The sequence below is a fragment of the Oncorhynchus gorbuscha genome, linkage group LG18 (genome assembly GCF_021184085.1).
Source record: "Oncorhynchus gorbuscha isolate QuinsamMale2020 ecotype Even-year linkage group LG18, OgorEven_v1.0, whole genome shotgun sequence".
Taxonomy (NCBI): domain Eukaryota; kingdom Metazoa; phylum Chordata; class Actinopteri; order Salmoniformes; family Salmonidae; genus Oncorhynchus; species Oncorhynchus gorbuscha.
The window spans coordinates 28,209,129-28,234,131 of NC_060190.1; the positions used below are offsets into that span (position 1 = coordinate 28,209,129).

At 42.3% G+C, this 25,003-nt stretch overlaps 1 protein-coding gene across 8 annotated transcripts in view; it reads right to left on the reverse strand.

The window, feature by feature from the left end:
- The window catches only part of LOC124003381 (ral GTPase-activating protein subunit beta-like), an 88,961-nt gene that overhangs the window by 59,207 nt on the left and 4,751 nt on the right, over positions 1–25,003 (reverse strand). For all 8 annotated transcript variants that reach the window (XR_006833212.1, XM_046311575.1, XM_046311578.1 and 5 more), the window contains exons 2-3: positions 23,216–23,429; positions 12,488–12,690 (exon numbers count right to left, since the gene is read on the reverse strand). Coding sequence is in view for 7 of the 8 variants with exons in the window: in XM_046311575.1 (XP_046167531.1) it covers positions 12,488–12,690; positions 23,216–23,392 (380 nt within the window). In the remaining variant the exon portion in view is untranslated. The remainder of the gene's footprint in view (positions 1–12,487; positions 12,691–23,215; positions 23,430–25,003) is intronic.

Consider the following 25,003-nt stretch of genomic DNA (forward strand, 5'->3'; position numbering starts at 1 on the left):
AGTTTTGTGATGGACCAGTCATCAGCACTATCGGCAGTGCCTCTATTCAAATGACTCTCTCCTAACACACAAGCCATAGGTTCCTGCTACTATTTTTTTGTTAATCCTGCTGCTCAGCCACTTTACCCCTGATTGTATGCATAACTACCTTGTCTATCACTGATATTGATACTGTTCTTCTACATTCTGTATATTTATATTGACAGGATCTATTTCTGATATTGCTACCATGCAAGTAACTATTTGGCTGTACTGTTAACACCTTCTGTAGAGAAACATCCACTTAGAAAAATATTGATATATACAATTAAATAATTGATACGTGGTCATAACATGATTTTGTGACATACCATAACAATATCATGTGACCGTATCAAGTGTCCACCACATAAATACATGGTACATGAATCTGTTTATGTACTGTACATGTGCACCTCACTCAGGTTTCATCTCAGATTGCATGGCCTTAACTTATATATGGAATACTATGTGATAAGTGCATTTGTAACAGTTTATGCTGTATGCTAATGTACTTGTGTGAAGGCATTTGGGCAGTGGTGTAAAGTACTTTAGTAAAAATTGTTTTGGGGGGGGGGGGCAATCTGTATTTTACTAATTTATATTTTTGGCAACTTTTACTTCACTACATTCTGAAATAAAATGTACTTTTTACTCTATACAATTTCCCTGACACCCAAAAGTACAAAAGTACATAAAATTGTCCAATTCACACACTTATCAAGTGAACATCCCTGGTCATCCCTACTGCATTTGATCTGGCAGACTCAATTTACAAACAAAGCATTTGTGTTTAGTATGTCTGAGTGTGCCCCTGGCTATCCGTCAATAACAGAAAGAAAAATTGGTCAGTCTTGTTTAACAACGAATTTGAAATGATTTATACATTTAAGTTTCTCAAAAGTGAGTATACAAGTTTATCAACTTTCAAAGCAGAATTACTTTCCCATGGTTCCTAAAAAATGCAGTGTATGATATACCATTTTGTAGCTCAGTCTACGTTTTAGCAACATAAAAAAAACTATTTCAAATGTTGCTACATAAGACCGAATCCAGGTGGTGAGTCACATATGTGACCGACCGGCTCGATCTTAAGTAGCAAAATTTGAAATGGTGTTTTTTACATTGGATAAAAGTAGAGACTCAGAGCTAGAAAATGGTATATCATACTTTCCAATTGTTCATCAACTGTAATGTAAGTCTGCTTTGAAAGTTGATAAACTTGTAACCTCACTTGAGAAAATGGCCCTTGAATGTTTTGGTACCTTCTGGAGGGCTCTTCTTTGTCTACACCCATTCAGCATTGTTCACATCCTTTTAAGCTTTAGGATTCACGCGAGGCTAAGATTTCAAGACTAAAGGCTGGCTTATACTATAGGTGTGTTTGTAAATTTAATCTGGAGTGCCAGAGTGTGCTCTGGGCATTCGTAAACTGAAGAGGTTGTCAGATTGTCTGTTTATAAATTCAGAGTGTTCCGCTCTCGGAGCGTTCAGAGTGCACACTGGACACTCTGGCCGAGGAGTAGCTTTGATCCAAGCGTTCTGACCTAACAGCAGCAGTCAAGCACCCAGGCTAACTGGCTAACTTTGGATAGCTTGCTAGCTACTTCCAGACACAAATGAGAGAACAGCTCACTCTTACCATTTTACTTGCCCTAGCAGAACTGGTTAGGCTGTTATGATATCCAGACCGTTGGGGACTGCAACTGTGCTGCTGGCAAAAATAGAATTACACTTTTTTGCCAACGTTTACTGACACCGGCCATATTCAACGGGTGTTGAGCGTTTGTAAATTGGTCAGTTGTTCTGCACTCTAGCCCAATCAGACAAGAGTGTTCTGAAATCGGGAGTAGATAGACCTAGCTGGTTAATTCGCTCTGGCTATCGACAGTTGTCGCAGTGACATCATAAACATTCTACTGAAATAGTTACTTGCATTGTAGAGTCTTTTGTTAAGGCATGTAGCTAGCTAGCTAAACAACGAATCATAATCCCAACTCATAACGTAACTACCCTGTATGAATTAGTAGGTAGCTAACCAACCAGGTTCAATGTTAGCTAGCTAAGATTAGGATAACTAGCAATGCAAATGGATCTGAGATATGAATATTGCTACACAGATTATACACGTAACGCTAGCCAGGCAGATAATATTAGCTAGCTAACAGTACACGAACTTGAAATGAAAATGACTGACAAAATTGGTAATATCTGAAAATGTAGCTAGCTAGACTCTTACCCTTATACATGGAAGGACGCTTCTCCCTCTCTGTCACGGATGCCATGGCTGCCTTAGTTGGAAGATGTAATCCAGATACAGGTGTTTCATAAAACACCAGCCTTCTGTGTGTTTTCTTTTAGACTCAGTCTGCATATTTGCAATCTAATGCCATAATTTTCTCCATCTCCTTATCTATCATACTCTAATTCCACTGATTTCAAAACTCGGTCCTCCAGAAAGTGGAGAGCAACACTTACGCAGTTCTACTACATAATATCTTTCAAAAAAATGTTAGGATTACCAACACATACTGACCAGCTCATATTATTGAGAGAAGCGTGCTACATGGCAGACTAATCCGAACACATATCATCTCTCGGCATGTCCAGCCCACTCATTATCTCAGCCAATCATGGCTAACAGGAAGGTTGCTCACTTTTTCTATGGCTAAACCAACTAGGCTCATAATTTAACAATTGTATTGGTATTTACAGATGGCAAACAAGTTTGTTATTAAGGCACATGAAAGTGCACATGTTCAAAAAGGCATTTCTGCCAATAAAGACATTTTGATTAAAAAAACAAAAGTTTAGGTTCAAATGGCACTCCTGTGAAGTAGTGACAGGCGACATACGCCTAGTTTCCTGAAATGAGTCACATACTACTGTCCTTGGCATCCCTGATTTGTAAAGCGAAAGACGGAGGCATATTACATTACACACTTTTCAGCAGATAAAAGCTGCTATGAAAATGATTCTTAAGCACAATAGACAGGTACCAGAATGAGCTAAAAGAGACTGTGCGTAAGTGAAGTCCTCCCCCTTAGAGATGGCATAACAGTCCTGGTAAACTGTATAAATGTAGCGGCCTTGGCAGGCCGAGAAAGCAGCAGGGGGACCTAACAATTAAATCGGAATGGCCGATTAATTGGGGCCGATTTCAAGTTTTCAATTTTTGGACACCGATTTTGCCGATTTTTTAAATATATTTAAAAAAAATCACCTTTATTTAATCTTTATTTAACTAGGCAAGTCAGTTAAGAACACATTCTTATTTTCAATGACGGCCTAGGAACGGTGGGTTAACTGCCTCGTTCAGGGGCAGAATTTTACCTTATCTGCTCAGGGGATACAATCTTGCAATCTTACGGTTAACTAGTCCTTGTGCACTCCACAAGGAGACTGCCTGTTACACGAATGCAGTAAGCCATGATATTACTAGATATTATCTAGCGTGTCCTGCGTTGCATATAATCTGACTGAGCATACAAGTGTCTAAGTATCTGACTGAGCGGTGGTAGGCAGAAGCAGGCACGTAAACATTCATTCAAACAACACTTTCGTGCGTTTTGCCAGCAGCTCTTCGTTGTGCGTCAAGCATTGCGCTGTTTATGACTTCAAGCCTATCAACTCCCAAGATGAGTTGAGTGTAACCGAAGTGAAATGGCTAGCTAGTTAGCGCTTGCTAATAGCGTTTCAAACATCACTCGCTCTGAGCCTTGGGGTGGTTGTTCCCCTTGCTCTGCATGGGTAACGCTGCTTCGAGGGTGGCTGTTGTCGTTGTGTTCCTGGTTCGAGCCCAGGGAATACTGTTACACTGGCAATACTAAAGTGCCTATAAGAACATCCAATAGTCAAAGATGAATGAAATTCAAATGGTATAGAGAGAAATAGTCCTATAATTCCTATAATAATTACACCCTAAAACTTATTTCCTGGGAATATTGAAGAATCATGTTAAAAGGAACCACCAGCTTTCATATGTTCTCATGTTCTGAGCAAGGAACTTAAAAGTTAGTTTTCTTACATGGCACATATTGCACTTTTACTTTCTTCTCCAACACTTTGTTTTTGCATTATTTAAACCAAATGGTACACGTTTCATTATTTATTTGAGGCTAAATTGATTTTATTGATGTATTATATTAAGTTAAAATAAGTGTTCATTCAGTATTGTTGTAATTGTCATTATTACAAATAAATAAATAAAAATCGTCCGATTAATCGGTATCGGCTTTTTTGGTCCTCCAATAATCGGTATCGGTATTGAAAAAAATCATAAATCGGTCGACCTCTACTTATGACCCTTCTCTTCATCCAAAAGATCCTAAAAGGAGCATAGGACCATGGAAAACAGAATGTAGGAAGGAACAATCTGTATAGACACACCATTGCCACAAAAAAAAACTGCCCAAATATAAAAAAAGAGAACGTGCATAAGGGGCCGGTACTCTTTTCCAAGAGTCATGGGTCTGTCTCTTTCCTTGCTTCGTTCACTAGGGTATGACGATAGCTGCAAGGATTGTAATGGCCAACCGGAAAAACACTGTTGTTTTGGGGTGGAAACTAGGAGGGGTAGGAGTAGCAACCAATAAACCCAAATAGAGAGGGTAGGGCAGAGGCCCTGCACACCATCCTCCTCAACCGCAAGGGATCCACCCTAGGTTGGCCAACCCCTCTTACCTCCCCTTAAGAGTGTTAGAGGGGCAGATCCTAGCTGTGGCGCAAAACTGCTTCCCTACAGGTTTGGCCTGGTTCAAGGGCTTAACATGAGTCTTGGTAGACAACTGCATCGTCGGGGACCTCAGTGCCCCAAGGCCAGTCTGTTGCCCCCTCCCAGCTGTGAGGCTGGGGCGAGATGCAGGAACCAACGGAATGCCACAGGGCCCAGGGCATTCTGCAGGGCTGGCAGTAGTTGAAAGCTTCGCCTTCTTTCTTGCGCATGTTGGTGACTTTTGTCGAGTCGCCGTTGGCTATTGAACTGGTTTCTGTGTCACTGCAACCCTACTATCTGCCCCGTGAGATTATTTATTATCAGTCACAGAAACTGGAATCCATCTCCCTGACACACCCCAAAAAAATTAGGGGATTTTAACAACTGTACTTAGGTCCTGAGCATGTACCACCAGTATGTGAAATGTCACATTAGGAAAAATAAGACTCTTGATTTGTGTTATGGGGCAATACCAAATGCTTTCTCTGACACCACCAGACCTCCCCTGGGGACATCAGACCACAATATTGTCTACCTCCGGCCAACCTACTGTCAGCTCCTGGAGAGGGAGAAACCTACAGTTAAAACTGTCCAGATCTGGAACGACAATAGTATCACTCGTCTCCAAGGGTGTTTTGACTGTACTATGGTGGGAGGTATTTGAGGACAGCAGCTCTGATCACAGATGTTTTTTCAGACTATGTAAACTTGTGTTGTGTCAGTTGTGCCTACTAAAATCTTCCCTAACAATAACCCTTGGGTATGAGAAAAATCTAAAATCACTACTTAATAGGAAGACGGCAGTTTCCGTTGAGGGTAATAGACAGGCTTTAAGAGATGTACAAGATGAGATCAAAAGACAGATACTGGTTGACAAGGAGGCATACAAGAGAGGAAACTTAAGGGTGGCCTGGCAAGGGATTAAATCAATTGGGGGGGGGGGGGGGGGGGGTCAAATGCTAACCTTGGGAGACATGAGGGCCAGAACATGGCTAATGAACTGACTTTTCGTCTCAAGATTTGAATCTGATGACTGTGTCAGAGGTAAAACAAATAGAAGCATCATTATAAGGAATACCTAGGATAGGATAAAGTAATCCTTCTCACCCCCCCCCCCCCTTAAAATATTTAGATGCACTATTGTAAAGTGGTTGTTCCACTGAATGTCATAAGGTGAATGCACCAATTTGTAAGTCGCTCTGGATAAGAGCGTCTGCTAAATGACTTAAATGTAAATGTATTACAAAATGTTTGAGAGGGTTGTTGTTAAACAGGCTGATGGTTTGAAGTTGTTTAAGGGAAGTGACGCACACAAAATCCCAGGCTCAGACAAAATAAGTGGACATGTGTTAAAGCACTGTGCTGAGCAATTGGCTGGTGTTTTTACCGACATTTTCACATCCTCTCTCGACCAACAACATGCCAGTTTTGTGGAAAAACTCAATAGTTATACCCATTCCTAAAGCATCTAATCCATCTGTGATGAATGACTACCGCCCTGTCACTTTGACATCCTTAGTAATGAAATGCTTTGAGAAAATTGCGCCACCCAGAATCTCCTCGACCCGTTTCAGTTTGCCCATCAGAAGACTTGATGATGCCATTCTTACACTCCTCGACATGGGGAGGGATGCAACGGTACAGTGGGCCCACGGTAAGAGTACGGAATCTTTAATTTAAGAAAAGTGTGCGTTTGTATGACTGTCATCACCAAACCTACTTTGCAGACAGAGTTCAGTGTGTCAAATGGGAGGGCCTGTTGTCTGGACCTCTGGCGGTCTCTATGGGGGTACCACCGGGTTCAATTCTCAGGCCGACACTTTTCTCTGTATATATATCAATGATGTCGCTCTTGCTGCGGGTGATTCCCTGATCCACCTCTACGCAGACGACACCATTCTGTATACATCTGGCCCTTCTTAGGACACTGTGTTAACTAACTTCCAAACAAGCTTCAATGCCTTCCAACACTCCTTCCGTGGCCTCCAACTGCTCTTAAACGCTAGTAAAAACCAAACGCATGCTTTTCAACCGTTCGCTGCCGGCACCTGCCCACCCGACTAGCATCACTACCCTAGACGGTTCTGACCTATAACATGTGGACAACTACAAATACCTACCTCTCCTTCCAGACTCATACTAAACATCTCCAATCCAAAATCAAATCTAGAATCAGCTTTCTATTTCTCGACAAAGCCTCCTTACCTCACGCCGCCAAAAACCTACCCTAGTAAAACTGACTATCCTACCGATCCTCGACTTCGGCAATATCATCAACAAAATAGCTTTCAATACTCTACTCAGCAACTGGATGCAGTATATCACAGTGCCATCCGTTTTGTTACCAAAGCCCCTTATATCACCCACCACTGAGACCTGTATGCTCTAGTCGACTGGCCCTCACTACATATTCGTTGCCAGACCCACTGGCTCCAGGTCATCTATAAATCTATGCTAGGTAAAGCTCTGCCTTATCTCAGCTCACTGGTCACGATAATACCCACCCGTAGCACGCGCTCCAGCAGGTATATCTCACTGGTCATCCCCAAAGCCAACACCCCCTTTGGCCGCCTTTCCTTCCAGTTCTCTGCTGCCAGTGACTGGAACGAATTGCAAAAATCGCTAAAGCTGGAGACTTAAATTTCCCTCACCAACTTTAAATATCAGCTATCTGAGCAGCTAACCGATCGCTGCAGCTGTACATAGCCCATCTGTAAATAGTCCACCCAATCTACCTACCTCATCCCCATATTGTTTTTATATACTTTTCTGCTATTTTGCACACCAGTATCTCTACTTGCACATAATCATCTGCTCATTTATCACTCCAGTGTTAATCTGCTAAATTGTTATCACCTCACTACTATGGCCTATTTATTGCCTACCTCCTCACACCATTTGCACACACTGTATATATACTTTTTTCTATTGTGTTATTGACTGTACGCTTGTTTATTCCATGTGTAACTCTGCACTGTTGTTTGTGTCACACTACTTTGCTTTATCTTGGCCTTATCGCAGTTGCAAATGAGAACTTCTTCTCAACTAGCCTACCTGTTTAAATAAAGGTGAAATAAAAATTGAAAAAATAACAATAAAATGAGAGAAGCAAGCTGGCCAGTAATAGCTGGCTTTTCAGCATTGCTACGAATTAGCCTTGACAGGCGTGAGCTTGCTCATTAGATGCCTTCCGGCTAATGGCTAGCTGAACTGAGCACTGTGTATGAATGTTATAGCTGTGCGGCTAGGGAAGGCGTTAGCTAGCTAGAAACGACCTCGGGGCTAAGGGTAAGCTATAGCTAACACAGTGCTCGCCAAAGGGAACAGCAAGGGGGCGTTGTTAGAATTCATGATGAAAATCTCCCAATGACCATAATGCCGTAAGCCCAAACCGTTAAAGTCTTGTCAACACAAACGAGTGAACGTAAGTTGCACTAAACAAGAAAAGGGAGCTAGCAATACTACAGTCTGGGCAGGCAGGGAACTTGTTTCCGAGATACCTATCCCTGCTAATGCGACCATATGTGCAGGTAGGAATGGTAGTGTGGTTAGCTTGCGTTCCAGAATGCTCGCCACTGTAAGCTAGCTAGTAGAAGCCTTACGGCTAATGCTAGCTAGGATGAGCATAGTCATGTGTAAGCTTGCTAGCAGCTGCCTCGTGCTACCTAATATAATGTTTACATACCCTACATTATTCATCTCATATGTATATACTGTACTCTATATCATCTACTGCATCTTTATGTTACACTGGTAATACTAAAGTGCCTATAAGAACATCCAATAGTCAAAGATGAATGAAATTCAAATGGTATAGAGGGAAATAGTCCTATAATTCCTATAATAATTACACCCTAAAACTTATTTCCTGGGAATATTGAAGAATCATGTTAGAAGGAACCACCAGCTTTCATATGTTCTCATGTTCTGAGCAAGGAACTTAAACGTTAGTTTTCTTACATGGCACATATTGCACTTTTACTTTCTTCTCCAACACTTTGTTTTTGCATTATTTAAACCAAATGGTACACGTTTCATTATTTATTTGAGGCTAAATTGATTTTATTGATGTATTATATTAAGTTAAAATAAGTGTTCATTCAGTATTGTTGTAATTGTCATTATTACAAATAAATAAATAAAAATCGTCCGATTAATCGGTATCGGCTTTTTTGGTCCTCCAATAATCGGTATCGGTGTTGAAAAATCATAAATCGGTCGACCTCTACTTATGACCCTTCTCTTCATCCAAAAGATCCTAAAAGGAGCATAGGACCATGGAAAACAGAATGTAGGAAGGAACAATCTGTATAGACACACCATTGCCACAAAAAAAAACTGCCCAAATATAAAAAAAGAGAACGTGCATAAGGGGCCGGTACTCTTTTCCAAGAGTCATGGGTCTGTCTCTTTCCTTGCTTCGTTCACTAGGGTATGACGATAGCTGCAAGGATTGTAATGGCCAACCGGAAAAACACTGTTGTTTTGGGGTGGAAACTAGGAGGGGTAGGAGTAGCAACCAATAAACCCAAATAGAGAGGGTAGGGCAGAGGCCCTGCACACCATCCTCCTCAACCGCAAGGGATCCACCCTAGGTTGGCCAACCCCTCTTACCTCCCCTTAAGAGTGTTAGAGGGGCAGATCCTAGCTGTGGCGCAAAACTGCTTCCCTACAGGTTTGGCCTGGTTCAAGGGCTTAACATGAGTCTTGGTAGACAACTGCATCGCCGGGGACCTCAGTGCCCCAAGGCCAGTCTGTTGCCCCCTCCCAGCTGTGAGGCTGGGGCGAGATGCAGGAACCAACGGAATGCCACAGGGCCCAGGGCATTCTGCAGGGCTGGCAGTAGTTGAAAGCTTCGCCTTCTTTCTTGCGCATGTTGGTGACTTTTGTCGAGTCGCCGTTGGCTATTGAACTGGTTTCTGTGTCACTGCAACCCTACTATCTGCCCCGTGAGATTATTTATTATCAGTCACAGAAACTGGAATCCATCTCCCTGACACACCCCAAAAAAATTAGGGGATTTTAACAACTGTACTTAGGTCCTGAGCATGTACCACCAGTATGTGAAATGTCACACTAGGAAAAATAAGACTCTTGATTTGTGTTATGGGGCAATACCAAATGCTTTCTCTGACACCACCAGACCTCCCCTGGGGACATCAGACCACAATATTGTCTACCTCCGGCCAACCTACTGTCAGCTCCTGGAGAGGGAGAAACCTACAGTTAAAACTGTCCAGATCTGGAACGACAATAGTATCACTCGTCTCCAAGGGTGTTTTGACTGTACTATGGTGGGAGGTATTTGAGGACAGCAGCTCTGATCACAGATGTTTTTTCAGACTATGTAAACTTGTGTTGTGTCAGTTGTGCCTACTAAAATCTTCCCTAACAATAACCCTTGGGTATGAGAAAAATCTAAAATCACTACTTAATAGGAAGACGGCAGTTTCCGTTGAGGGTAATAGACAGGCTTTAAGAGATGTACAAGATGAGATCAAAAGACAGATACTGGTTGACAAGGAGGCATACAAGAGAGGAAACTTAAGGGTGGCCTGGCAAGGGATTAAATCAATTGGGGGGGGGGTGGGGGGTCAAATGCTAACCTTGGGAGACATGAGGGCCAGAACATGGCTAATGAACTGACTTTTCGTCTCAAGATTTGAATCTGATGACTGTGTCAGAGGTAAAACAAATAGAAGCATCATTATAAGGAATACCTAGGATAGGATAAAGTAATCCTTCTCACCCCCTCCCCCCTTAAAATATTTAGATGCACTATTGTAAAGTGGTTGTTCCACTGAATGTCATAAGGTGAATGCACCAATTTGTAAGTCGCTCTGGATAAGAGCGTCTGCTAAATGACTTAAATGTAAATGTATTACAAAATGTTTGAGAGGGTTGTTGTTAAACAGGCTGATGTTTTGAAGTTGTTTAAGGGAAGTGACGCACACAAAATCCCAGGCTCAGACAAAATAAGTGGACATGTGTTAAAGCACTGTGCTGAGCAATTGGCTGGTGTTTTTACCGACATTTTCACATCCTCTCTCGACCAACAACATGCCAGTTTTGTGGAAAAACTCAATAGTTATACCCATTCCTAAAGCATCTAATCCATCTGTGATGAATGACTACCGCCCTGTCACTTTGACATCCTTAGTAATGAAATGCTTTGAGAAAATTGCGCCACCCAGAATCTCCTCGACCCGTTTCAGTTTGCCCATCAGAAGACTTGATGATGCCATTCTTACACTCCTCGACATGGGGAGGGATGCAACGGTACAGTGGGCCCACGGTAAGAGTACGGAATCTTTAATTTAAGAAAAGTGTGCATTTGTATGACTGTCATCACCAAACTACTTTGCAGACAGAGTTCAGTGTGTCAAATGGGAGGGCCTGTTGTCCGGACCTCTGGCGGTCTCTATGGGGGTACCACCGGGTTCAATTCTCAGGCCGACACTTTTCTCTGTATATATATCAATGATGTCGCTCTTGCCGCGGGTGATTCCCTGATCCACCTCTACGCAGACGACACCATTCTGTATACATCTGGCCCTTCTTAGGACACTGTGTTAACTAACCCTGCTAATGCGACCATATGTGCAGGTAGGAATGGTAGTGTGGTTAGCTTGCGTTCCAGAATGCTCGCCACTGTAAGCTAGCTAGTAGAAGCCTTACGGCTAATGCTAGCTAGGATGAGCATAGTCATGTGTAAGCTTGCTAGCAGCTGCCTCGTGCTACCTAATATAATGTTTACATACCCTACATTATTCATCTCATATGTATATACTGTACTCTATATCATCTACTGCATCTTTATGTAATACATGTATCACTAGCCACTTTAACTATGCCACTTTGTTTACATACTCATCTCATATGTATATACTGTACTCGATACCATCTACTGCATCTTGCCTATGCCGCTCTGTACCATCACTCATTCATATATCTTTATGTACATATTATTTATCCCCGTACACTTGTGTGTATAAGACAGTAGTTTTGGAATTGTTAGTTAGATTACTTGTTGGTTATTACTGCATTGTCGGAACTAGAAACACAAGCATTTCGCTACACTCGCATTAACATCTGCTAACCATGTGTATGTGACAAATAAAATTTGATTTGGCTATGGTATGCTGTAGCTAGCATAGTGCTGGCTGAAGGGAACCACGTGGGGGCAGTTTTACGTTGGGTAGGTATTCTCTCACAACCACAGAGCCGTGAGGCTAGCCAGTAAGTCTAGTTAACACAAACAAATAAACATAGGTTTAACTACTCTAGAGAAGGGAGCTAGCAATTTTACTGTGTTGCAGGCAGTAATGCTGGTTTGGTTAGCTTGCCTGAGTGTTAGCTAACTAGCAACTACCTCAGGGTGAAGGGAACTACAATGCTACCATGTTGTGGGTAGGGTAAGCTAGCCGTGGAGCTAGCTACCAACGGTAACTGAGAAGTAAGTCGCTCTGGATAAGAGCGTCTGCTAAATGACTTAAATGTAAATGTAAATGTAAAGTAAAAATACATTTCAACACAAAACAAAAAACCTCCCGGTTACTACTCAACCTCTCAACAGGGTCTGAAGACCTATGCTCAGCAGCGATATTCTTCACGGTTCACTGAGCAGGAAAACAGGTATCCAGTCTAAATGAGGAGAGCTAGAATAGCGATACTCTTTGTGAGGAAGATGCACACAATTACAATTAGCACACAATTAGCGTCTAGCCAGAGCGTAGGCACACAGTTAGCTTGTACCTGGGCAGGAAGAGGTTGTGGAGGTGTTTGAGGATGGTCTGCACATAGAGGTTGGGCTCCTTGGCGATTGGCTGGGGGATGGAGTCACGCGGAGCGACCAGCGCCATGATCCAGTCCGTGTAGACGTCCACGCACAGCTTAACCGTGTCCCCGTCCAAAGGCAGGGTTAGGCCGTAGCACAGCACCTCCATTGTCCACTTCACCTGTCAATCACATCACACCAAGAACTCTGCCGTTAGAAAGAGACATTCCGCATTGGACTGCTGCAAGCTAGACAGTCATATATCAGTCATTGTCAGAATACTTGGGGAAAGGGTGAATGACTTAACACTTGAAAGATGAGCACAATATGATGAACTATTGCTGGTAAACAATTTTCTTTAGGCTGAATTATGCTGATTGTAGTGAAATTAACTTAATTTCAAACACAGTGATGGTTCATCCACATGAGTGACCGTGACTATATGTAGTATTCTAAACCTAGAGTGTGGATCAAGGCTACTTTCAAAAATGAATTCAAATCATTCAGAAATGTAGGTGAACTAGGCCTATTGCCTGGTGGAACCAGCCTGATTGCAGTGTTCACCATTCTGTCATGTCTCAAAACACAGCAATCAGGGTGGTTCTGCCAAGCTAGGTGACCTACCCCTTTATAAACTGCAGTGTTCTACACTAACTGTTTCAGTTAGTGGCACCAGCAGATGATTTGGTCACACTAAAAATTGATAATGACCTGGCCTGTGTCCCATAATGGGCCTGCATTCCATACAGAACCAGGAGAATAATGACTAGCCATCTTTTAAATTAGCATGTCCTTGTGTTCTTAAAAGAAAAAAGAAGAGACATAAATAAAGTGTGAAATGCAAAATCCTCTAGAGTGCAGAATCTAAAAGATACTTGATACCAAAACTAAATCAAAGCAACAAAAAAAAATACAAAAAAGAGATTTTTTTAGGTTTTCGCTTCCAAAAACATACCAATAGAAAAACAACCAAATTGTATGTTAAGTTCACAACAATGCTTAAAACCACACAAAAGGGGACCATTTTACATTTTTACCAACTACAGTGAATGATGCATGCATAATTTCAATAGCAGGTGATTTTCATCTTTCATTTACGGGCCAGGCAAGTAGCCTATGCGGGGTTCATACTCACAAGTCAAATTCGAGGACTTAACTGTAATTTTCAAGGACCTACTTTCTATATTTAAATTGTTGTAATAGCCTATAGAAGACATATTTAAAAAATATATATATATATAAAAAAAAATACAAATTTAAAAGTTAAATTTAAATTGCAGAAAATCTACAGTGGTTCCTCCTTTAAAAGTTGTGTCATACTGCATCACACCTTGCGGGCTGCAACAGCTTTCTGTGGCACGTTATTTATTTGTCAGCCATTTCTTCTGTTTAGTGCTAGTTTGACCACTAGAGGGCATCTTTGAGAAGCATTTGTCTTCCATATTGGCATTACCAGAGAATTTAAAACCTTTTTTGTAATAATGATTTTATGAAATTTGTCTTAATTCATTTGATTAATATATTATGGTGTTTCTATTCTGAGAAAAACTCAAAATGAAATGGAAAATACGGCGCTGTACAACGTGACTATCAGGGGTAGGATACAGCATAAGAGGATTGGAAGATTCTAAATTAATATCTAAGGGGCATTATATTTCCAAACCCTAATTGTAGTGTAGCTGAACCTTCAGTTGAACGTACTTGGTCATTGACTTCTACTTCTCCACCGGAAGTTGATGCTGTTGCTATGCAACCTCTTACTAGCATAACACATTTCTATTGGGTGTGTTCTTAAATTCAAATCGGGAGTGCCTGCGCTCACAAACTCAGAGCGTTTTCAGATTGCTCTCGGAGCACACACCAGACAATCGGGCAGAGGATTGATTTGAGCGTTCTGGCCTTACAACGGCAGTCAAGCACAAAAGCTAACGTTGGCTAGCTTGCTAGCTACTTCCAGGCACAAATGAGACCACTCTCCCTGGCGGAGCTGGTTAGGCAGTTTGTGTTAACTAAATCAAATCAAATTTTATTTGTCACATACACATGGTTAGCAGATGTTAAATGCGAGTGTAGCGAAATGCTTGTGCTTCTAGTTCCGACAATGCAGTGATAACCAACAAGTAATCTAACTAACAATTCCAAAACTACTGTCTTTTACACAGTGTAAGGGGATAAGGAACATGTACATAAGGATATATGAATGAGTGATGGTACAGAGCAGCATACAGTAGATGGTATCGAGTACAGTATATAGATATGAGATGAGTGTGTAGACAAAGTAAACAAAGTGGCATAGTTAAAGTGGCTAGTGATACATGTGTTACATAAGGATGCAGTCGATGATGTAGAGTACAGTATATACATATGCATATGAGATTAATAATGTAGGGTAAGTAACATTATATAAGGTAGCATTGTTTAAAGTGGCTAGTGATATATTTATATCATTTCCCATCAATTCCCATTATTAAAATGGCTGGAGTTGGGTCAGTGTCAATGACAGTGTGTTGGCAGCAGCCACTCAATGTTAGTGGTGGCTGTTTAACAGTCTGATGGCCTTGAGATAGAAGCTGTTTTTCAGTCTCTCGGTCCCAGCTTTGATGCACCTGTACTGACCTCGCCTTCTGGATGATAGCGGGGTGAACAGGCAGTGGTTCGGGTGGTTGATGTCCTTGATGATCTTTATGGCCTTCCTGTAACAACGGGTGGTGTAGGTGTCCTGGAGGGCAGGTAGTTTGCCCCCGGTGATGCGTTGTGCAGTCCTCACTACCCTCTGGAGAGCCTTACGGTTGAGGGCGGAGCAGTTGCCGTACCAGGCGGTGATACAGCCCGCCAGGATGCTCTCGATTGTGCATCTGTAGAAGTTTGTGAGTGCTTTTGGTGACAAGCCGAATTTCTTCAGCCTCCTGAGGTTGAATAGGCGCTGCTGCGCCTTCTTCACGACGCTGTCAGTGTGAGTGGACCAATTCAGTTTGTCTGTGATGTGTATGCCGAGGAACTTAAAACTAGCTACCCTCTCCACTACTGTTCCATCGATGTGGATAGGGGGTGTTCCCTCTGCTGTTTCCTGAAGTCCACAATCATCTCCTTAGTTTTGTTGACGTTGAGTGTGAGGTTATTTTCCTGACACCACACTCCGAGGGCCCTCACCTCCTCCCTGTAGGCCGTCTCGTCGTTGTTGGTAATCAAGCCTACCACTGTTGTGTCGTCCGCAAACTTGATGATTGAGTTGGAGGCGTGCGTGGCCACGCAGTCGTGGGTGAACAGGGAGTACAGGAGAGGGCTCAGAACGCACCCTTGTGGGGCCCCCGTGTTGAGGATCAGCGGGGAGGAGATGTTGTTGCCTACCCTCACCACCTGGGGGCGGCCCGTCAGGAAGTCCAGTACCCAGTTGCACAGGGCGGGGTCGAGACCCAGGGTCTCGAGCTTGATGACGAGCTTGGAGGGTACTATGGTGTTGAATGCCGAGCTGTAGTCGATGAACAGCATTCTCACATAGGTATTCCTCTTGTCCAGGTGGGTTAGGGCAGTGTGCAGTGTGGTTGAGATTGCATCGTCTGTGGACCTATTTGGGCGGTAAGCAAATTGGAGTGGGTCTAGGGTGTCAGGTAGGGTGGAGGTGATATGGTCCTTGACTAGTCTCTCAAAGCACTTCATGATGACGGAAGTGAGTGCTACGGGGCGGTAGTCGTTTAGCTCAGTTACCTTAGCTTTCTTGGGAACAGGAACAATGGTGGCCCTCTTGAAGCATGTGGGAACAGCAGACTGGTATAGGGATTGATTGAATATGTCCGTAAACACACCGGCCAGCTGGTCTGCGCATGCTCTGAGGGCGCGGCTGGGGATGCCGTCTGGGCCTGCAGCCTTGCGAGGGTTAAAACGTTTAAATGTCTTACTCACCTCCGCTGCAGTGAAGGAGAGACCGCATGTTTCCGTTGCAGGCCGTGTCAGTGGCACTGTATTGTCCTCAAAGCGGGCAAAAAAGTTATTTAGTCTGCCTGGGAGCAAGACATCCTGGTCCGTGACTGGGCTGGATTTCATCTTGTAGTCCGTGATTGACTGTAGACCCTGCCACATGCCTCTTGTGTCTGAGCCATTGAATTGAGATTCCACTTTGTCTCTGTACTGACGCTTAGCTTGTTTAATAGCCTTGCGGAGGGAATAGCTGCACTGTTTGTATTCAGTCATGTTGCCAGACACCTTGCCCTGATTAAAAGCAGTGGTTCGCGCTTTCAGTTTCACGCGAATGCTGCCATCAATCCACGGTTTCTGGTTAGGGAATGTTTTTATCGTTGCTATGGGAACGACATCTTCGACGCACGTTCTAATGAACTCGCACACCGAATCAGCGTATTCGTCAATATTCCCATCTGACGCAATACGAAACATGTCCCAGTCCACGTGATGGAAGCAGTCTTGGAGTGTAGAGTCAGCTTGGTCTGACCAGCATTGGACAGACCTCAGCGTGGGAGCCTCTTGTTTTAATTTCTGCCTGTAGGCAGGGATCAGCAAAATGGAGTCGCGGTCAGCTTTTCCGAAAGGGGGGCGGGGCAGGGCCTTATATGCGTCGCGGAAGTTAGAGTAACAATGATCCAAGGTTTTACCACCACTGGTTGCACAATCGATATGCTGATAAAATTTAGGGAGTCTTGTTTTCAGATTGGCTTTGTTAAAATCCCCAGCTACAATGAATGCAGCCTCCGGATAAATGTTTTCCAGTTTGCAAAGAGTTAAATAAAGTTCGTTCAGAGCCATCAATGTGTCTGCTTGGGGGGGATATATACGGCTGTGATTATAATCGAAGAGAATTCTCTTGGAAGATAATGCGGTCTACATTTGATTGTGAGGAATTCTAAATCAGGTGAACAGAAGGATTTGAGTTCCTGTATGTTTCCTTCATCACACCATGTCCCGTTAGTCATGAGGCATATGCCCCCACCACTCTTCTTACCAGAGAGATGTTTGTTTCTGTCCGCGCGATGCGTGGAGAAACCCGTTGGCTGCACCGCCCTGGATAGAGTCTTCCCAGTAAGCCATGTTTCCGTAAAGCAGAGAACGTTGCAGTCTCTGATGTCCCTCTGGAATGCCACCCTTGCTCGGATTTCATCAACCTTGTTGTCGAGAGACTGGACATTGGCAAGAAGAATGCTGGGAAGTGGTGCGCGATGTGCCCTTTTTCAGAGTCTGACCAGAACACCGCCGCGTTTCCCTCTTTTTCGGAGTCGTTTCCTTGGGTCGCTGCATGCGATCCATTCCGTTGTCCTGTTTGTAAGGCAGAACACAGGATCCGCGTCGCGGAAAACATATTCTTGGTCGTACTGATGGTGAGTTGACGCTGATCTTATATTCAGTAGTTCTTCTCGACTGTATGTAATGAAACACATAACACATTAAAAAAAACAAAAAACTGCACAATTAGTCGTAGGTGACTAATTGTGCTGCTGGAAACAATGTAATTTTTTTTTTTTGCAGGATGTTTACTGACACCAGCCATATTCAACCGGTGTCGAGTGCTCATAAATTCATTTTTCTGCGCTCTGATACACTCAGACGAGAGTAGTCTGAAATCAGTGTAGATAGCCAGAGCGAATTTACGAAAGCATCCGAATGTCCATTGAGAATGCACAACGACTATACCATTTACAGTTGAAGTCAGAAGTTTACATACCACTTAGGTTGGAGTCAAAAACTAGTTTTTCAACAACTCAACAAATTTCTTGTTAAGAAACTATAGTTTTGGCAAGTCTGTTAGGACCACTACTTTGTTTATGACACACGTCATTTTGCCAACAATTGTTTACAGACAGATTATTTCACTGTATCAGAAGATTACATACACTAAGTTGACTGTGCCTTTAAACAGTTTGGAAAATTCGATAAAATTATGTCATGGCCTGAGAAGCTTCTTGACATCCTTTGAGGGTACTTGACATCCTTTGAGTCAATTGGAGGTGCACCTGTGGATGCATTTCAAGGCCTTCAAACTCAGTGCCTCTTTTCTGGAGGAAACAGGTGCAAAAGTATCTATATCCACAGTAAAACAAGTCCTATATCAACATAACCTGAAAGGCCACTCAGCAAGGAATAAGCCTCTGCTCCAAAACCGCCATTAAAAAAAATCCAGACAACGGTTTGGCATAAATGAGAGAGGAAAATTACGTGAATATATTGAAGCAACATCTCAAGACATCAGTCGGGAAGGTAAAGCTTGGTTGCAAATGGGTCTTCAAATGGACAATGACCCCAAGCATACTTCTAAAGTTGTGGCAAAATGGCTTAAGGACAACAAAGTCAAGGTATTGGAGTGGCCATCACAAAGCCCTGACCTCAAGCCCATAGAACATTTGTGGGCAGAACTGAAAAAGCGTGCGCGAGCAAGGAGGCTTCCAAACCTGACTCAGTTACACCAGCTCTGTCAGGAGGAATGGGCCAAAATTCACCCAAATTATTGTGGGAAGCTTGTGGAAGGCTATCCGAAACACTTGACCCAAGTTAAACAATTTAAAGGCAATATTACCAAATACTAATTGAATTTGTAAACTTCTGACCCACTGAGAATGTGATGAAAGAAAATAAAATCTGAAATTAATTCTATACTATTATTCTGACATTTTACATTCTTAAAATAAAGTGCTGATCCTAACTGACCTGAAAAACGGATTTTAAATGTATTTGGCTAAGGTGTATGTAAACCTCCGACTTGAACTGTGTGTGTGTGTATATATATATATATACAGTGGGGCAAAAAAGTATTTAGTCAGCCACCAATTGTGCAAGTTCTCCCACTTTAAAAGATGAGGCCTGTAAATTTATCATAGGTACATTTCAACTATGACAGACAAAATTATTTTAAAAAATACAGAAAATCACATTTTCTATGAATTTATTTGCAAATTATGGTGGAAAATAAGTATTTGGTCAATAACAAAAGTGTGTCAATACTTTGTTATATACCCTTTGTTGGCAATGACAGAGGTCAAATGTTTTCTGTAAGTATTCACAAGGTTTTCACACCCTGTAGCTGGTATTTTGCCCCATTCCTCCATGTAGATCTCCTCTAGAGAAGTGATGTTTTGGGGCTGTTGCTGGGCAACACGGACTTTCAACTCCCTCCAAAGATTTTCTATGGGGTTGAGATCTGGAGACTGGCTCGGCCATTCCAGGACCTTGAAATGCTTCTTACGAAGCCACTCCTTCGTTGCCCGGGCGGTGTGTTTGGGATCATTGTCATGCTGAAAGACCCAGCCACGTTTCATCTTCAATGCCCTTGCTGATGGAAGGAGGTTTTCACTCAAAATCTCACAATACATGGCCCCATTCATTATTTCCTTTACACGGATCAGTCGTCCTGCTCCCTTTGCAGAAAAACAGCCCCAAAGCATGATGTTTCCACCCCCATGCTTCACAGTAGGTATGGTGTTCTTTGGATGCAACTCAGCATTCTTTGTCCTCCAAACACGACGAGTTGAGTTTTTACCAAAAAGTTATATTTTGGTTTCATCTGACCATATGACATTCTCCCAATCTTCTTCTGGATCATCCAAATGCTCTCTAGCAAACTTCAGACGGGCCTGGACATGTACTGGCTTAAGCAGGGGGACACGTCTGGCACTGCAGGATTTGAGTCCCTGGCGGCGTAGTGTGTTACTGATGGCTTTGTTACTTTGGTCCCAGCTCTCTACAGGTCATTCACGAGGTGCCCCCCGTGTGGCTCTGGGATTTTTGCTCACCGTTCTTGTGATAATTTTGACCCCACGGGGTGAGACCTTGCGTGGAGCCCCAGATCAAGGGAGATTATCAGTGGTCTTGTATGTCTTCCATTTCCTAATAATTGCTCCCACAGTTGATTTCTTCAAACCAAGCTGCTTACCTATTGCAGATTCAGTCTTCCCAGCCTGGTGCAGGTCTACAATTTTGTTTCTGGTGTCCTTTGACAGCTCTTTGGTCTTGGCCATAGTGGAGTTTGGAGTGTAACTGTTTGAGGTTGTGGACAGGTGTATTTTATACTGATAACAAGTTCAAACATGTGCCATTAATACAGGTAACGAGTGGAGGACAGAGGAGCCTCTTAAAGAAGGTCTGTGAGAGCCAGAAATCTTGCTTGTTTGTAGGTGACAAACTTATTTTCCACCATAATTTGCAAATAAATTCATTAAAAATCCTACAATGTGATTTTCTGGATTTATTTTCTCATTTATTCTGTCATAGTTGAAGTGTACCTATGATGAAAATTACAGGCCTCTCATCTTTTTAAGTGGGAGAACTTGCACAATTGGTGGCTGACTAAATACTTTTTTGCCCCACTGTATATATCTGGTCAAAAGTTTTAGAACAACTACTCATTCAAGGGTTTTTCTTTATTTTTATTATTTCCTACATTGTGGAATAATCACGAAGACATCAAAACTATTAAATAACATATGGAATTCTGTAGTAACAAAGTGTTAAACAAATCAAAATATATTTTATATTCTTCAAAATAGCGACCCTTTGACTTGATGACAGCTTTGTACACTCTTGACAAACAGCTTCAACCACTACTCACGAGGAGGTCACCTGGAATGCATTTCAATTAACAGGTGTGCCTTGTTAAGTTCATTTGTGGAATTTCTTTCCTTCTTAAAGTGTTTGAGCCAATTGGGTTGTGTCAAGGTAGGGGTGGTATACAGAAGATAGGGCTATTTGGTAAAATACCAAGTCCATATTATGCAGGAACAGCTCAAATAAGCAAAGATAAACGACTGTCAATCATTACTTTAAGACATGAAGGTCAATCAACACAGAACATTAAGAACTTTTAAAGTTTCTTCAAGTGCAGTCACAAAAACCATCAAGCGCTATGATGAAACTGGCTCTCATGAGGACCACCAGAGGAAAGGAAGACCCAGAGTTACCTCTGCTGCAGAGGAGAAGTTTATTAGAGTTACCTCAGAAATTGCAGCCTAAATAAATGCTTCAGAGTTCAAGTAACAGACATCTCAAGATCAACTATTCAGAGGAAACTGCGTGAATCAGGCCTTCATGGTAAAATTGCTGCAAGAAACCACTACTAACAAGGACACCAATAAGAAGTGACTTGCTTGGCCAAGAAACATGAGCAATGGATGAGCAATGGACATTAGGCAGGGGAAACTCTGTCCTTTGGTCTGATGAGTCCAAATTTGAGATTTTTGGTTCCACCGCTGTGTCTTTGTGAGACGCAGAGTAGGTGAACGGAGGATCTCCGCATGTGTGGTTCCCACCGTGAAGCATGGAGGAGGTGTGATGGTGACACCGTCTGACATATTTTGAATTCAAGATACACTTAACCAGCATGGCTACCACAGCATTCTGTAGCGATACACCATCCCATCTGCTTTGCACTTAGAGGGACTATCATTTGTTTTTCACCAGGACAATGACCCAAAACACACCTCCAGGCTGTATAAGGGCTATTTGACCAAGGGGAGTAATGGAGTGCTGCATCAGATGACCTGGACTCCACAATCATCAGACCTCAACCCAATTAAGATTGTTTGAGATGAGTTGGACCGCAGAGTAAAGGAAAAGCAGCAAACAAGTGCTCAGCATGTGGGAACTCTTGGAAAAGACTGTTGGAAAAGCATTCCAGGTAAACCTGATTGAGAGAATGCAAAGAATATGCAAAGCTGTCATCAAGGCAAAGGGTGGCTATATATTTTTGATTTGTCTAACAATTTTTTGGCATCTACATTCCATGTGTTATTTCATAGTTGATGCCTTCACTATTATTGTAAAATGTAGAAAATTGTCAAAATAAAGAAAAACCCTTGAATGAGTGTCAACTTTTGAATGGTACTATATAAATAGGTGCATGACAAGAGACTTATCTGGCAAACTAAAATTAGCAGGAAAGAGAAAGAGAAGGGAATTAAGGCCATGCGTACATTCTTTGGCAGATGGCTTACATTTTCCTTTGCCTATTACAAACAGGCCTGATCTGGCTGCTGAGACTGGACAGGGGGTGAGCTCAAAGAGACGTTTTCCACTGGGGTGGAGAAACACTGTCACTATAAAGCAGCAGGGGGTCGAATGCCCCGGGGATATACTCAGGAAATCCTGTTATGTTATCAAGCAAGCCCAGAGGCCTGGGGGTATCCGAGCTACAAGGCAAACATGATGGGGAAGTGAGCAGCACATTTTCCATAGACAAAAGGGGGTGAAAAATGCTATTTTTCACCCAGCAGCAATCAGAGAGAAGAGATTTGAAAACACAACATAATTTAGAGAGGGAGGTGGTGGTGTGTTTTTCAATCAAGCACAGTAGAAAACATATATAATAATATTTCAATTTCCAGGATGTAGCCTTAGTCCAAATGTGAAGGTGACCATTCAGCATCCTTGGTTTTCTAAAATAAGGGACTGACAAAGCCTAGTCTATGGCAATGAAGGGGAGCTTGACATTAGTATACCCTCCCCATACCTACAGCAAAGAATCAAGTAGGCCTAGTTGGGGAACTACCCTAGAAATCCAACATTCCAACTTCACTTTCAACCGACAGCTGTAGCTAGCTTATTCCCCTTGAATGTAAAATGCGAGTTGGAATGTTGGATTTCTAGGGTAGTTCCACCTAGATGGGCAAAGTCAAAAAAGTATTCACCCCGTATGGCTTACACATGCATCTACATACATATCTGATTCAGCTATGCAAAATAATCTGGGTTGTTTTCAGCACAGTCTTGCCTACCTCTTTGTCGGTCTTGAGCATGTTATCGGTGGACGGGGTGCCCAGGGTCACCCCCAGAGGTCTAACCACTGCATTGGCCACGTCACGCCCCACCACCGGAGGGTACGAGTGAAGGACACTCAGGTGGCCTAGGTCGCTCTGCACCACCAGGTGCAGAGACCTCCATTCCGAATACATGGCAGTGGCTTTTGCTTCTACTGGGTCCAATTGTTACCTGTGTGTACAGAGGAGTGGAGTCAGCATATGAGTAAACAGAGTAGACGCATAGAGCCAACCTGAAGTAGACTTATTCAAGCAACAACAAATGCCCATTACATATAATATAAGGTGGACCCTGATGCTTGATATTCCCATAAGTTCATATTCAGTTTGACCTTTTCATGTAGCTTCAAAAGGCAAAATGTGAGAAAAGGCACATTTGAAGTAGACCCACGCTGTGAATACGACATTAAACAGAGAGAGAGAGCCTTGTCGTGTTATCGCCAGAATTATCTAAAAGGAATGCTAATATTAACAAAAAGGGCTTCACTGAGAGTGCCAAATGTACATTGCAAGTGCCAAATAGTGGACTGGAGACAGATACTGTTCAGGTGTACAACCGTAAAAGGTCATCTTGAAAAGCATAGAAGACGTGCACAGCAACAACTTAGTGCACAGTTCTTTCTAGAGATAAGTTAGCTAGCTAGCTGAGCCTAACAACAAAATACAAGTAACATATTAGCTAGCCAGCCAAGTTGACTAAAGATTTTTTGACTCAAGGTTAGGCAAAACCAAATTATTGCTGGGTAACGTTAAATAAAAAAGGCCTAACAACAAAATACAAGTAACATATTAGCTAGCCAGCCAGCCAAGTTGACTAAAGATTTTTTGACTCAAGGTTAGGCAAAACCAAATTATTGCTGGGTAACGTTAAATAAAAAAGGCAACCCTAAACCCATTGACAACTGCATGATAAACAGACAACAGGCCCAGATTGCATGAGCAACAGACACTTGCTGTTTTGCTATACTAGCTACACTAAAAAGAAATAAAAATGCAACAATTTCTAAGATTTTACTGAGTTGCAGTTCATAAAAGGAAACCAGTCAATTTAAATAAATTCAATAGGCCCTAATCTAAGATTTCACATGACTGGGCAGGGAGATGATCATGCTGTTTAATCAGTTTATTGATAGACCTTCCACCTGAGAGGTGTGGCATATCTTGGCAAAGGAGAAATGCTCACTAACAGGGATGTAAACAACTTTGTGCATCGTGAAATTATTCAGACCCCTTGACTTATTCCACATTTTGTTACGTTACAGCATTATTCTAAAACTGATAAAAAATTGTTTTCCCCTCAATCTACACACAATACCCCATTATGACAAAGTGAAAACAGGTTTACGAAAACATTGCACACTTATAAAAATGTTAAAAGACTAAGAACTTATTTACATAAGTATTCAGACCCTTTGCTATGAGACTTGAGCACAGGTGCATTCTGTTTCCATTGATAATCCTTGAGATGTTTCTACAAATGGATTCCAGTCCACCTGTGGAAAATTCAATTGACTGGACTTGATTTGAAAAAGGAACACACCTATCTATAGAAGGTCCCATAGAGCATATAAGAGTAAACAATTGTAATCAGAAGATACTTTTAACGTAAATATTGGCAGACACGAGAAGTATGTGGCAGGGTCTACAGTCAATCACGGACTACAAAAGGAAAACCAGCCCCGTCGCGGACCACGATGTCTTGCTCCCAGACAAACTAAACAAGATATTTTCTTGCGTTGAATACAA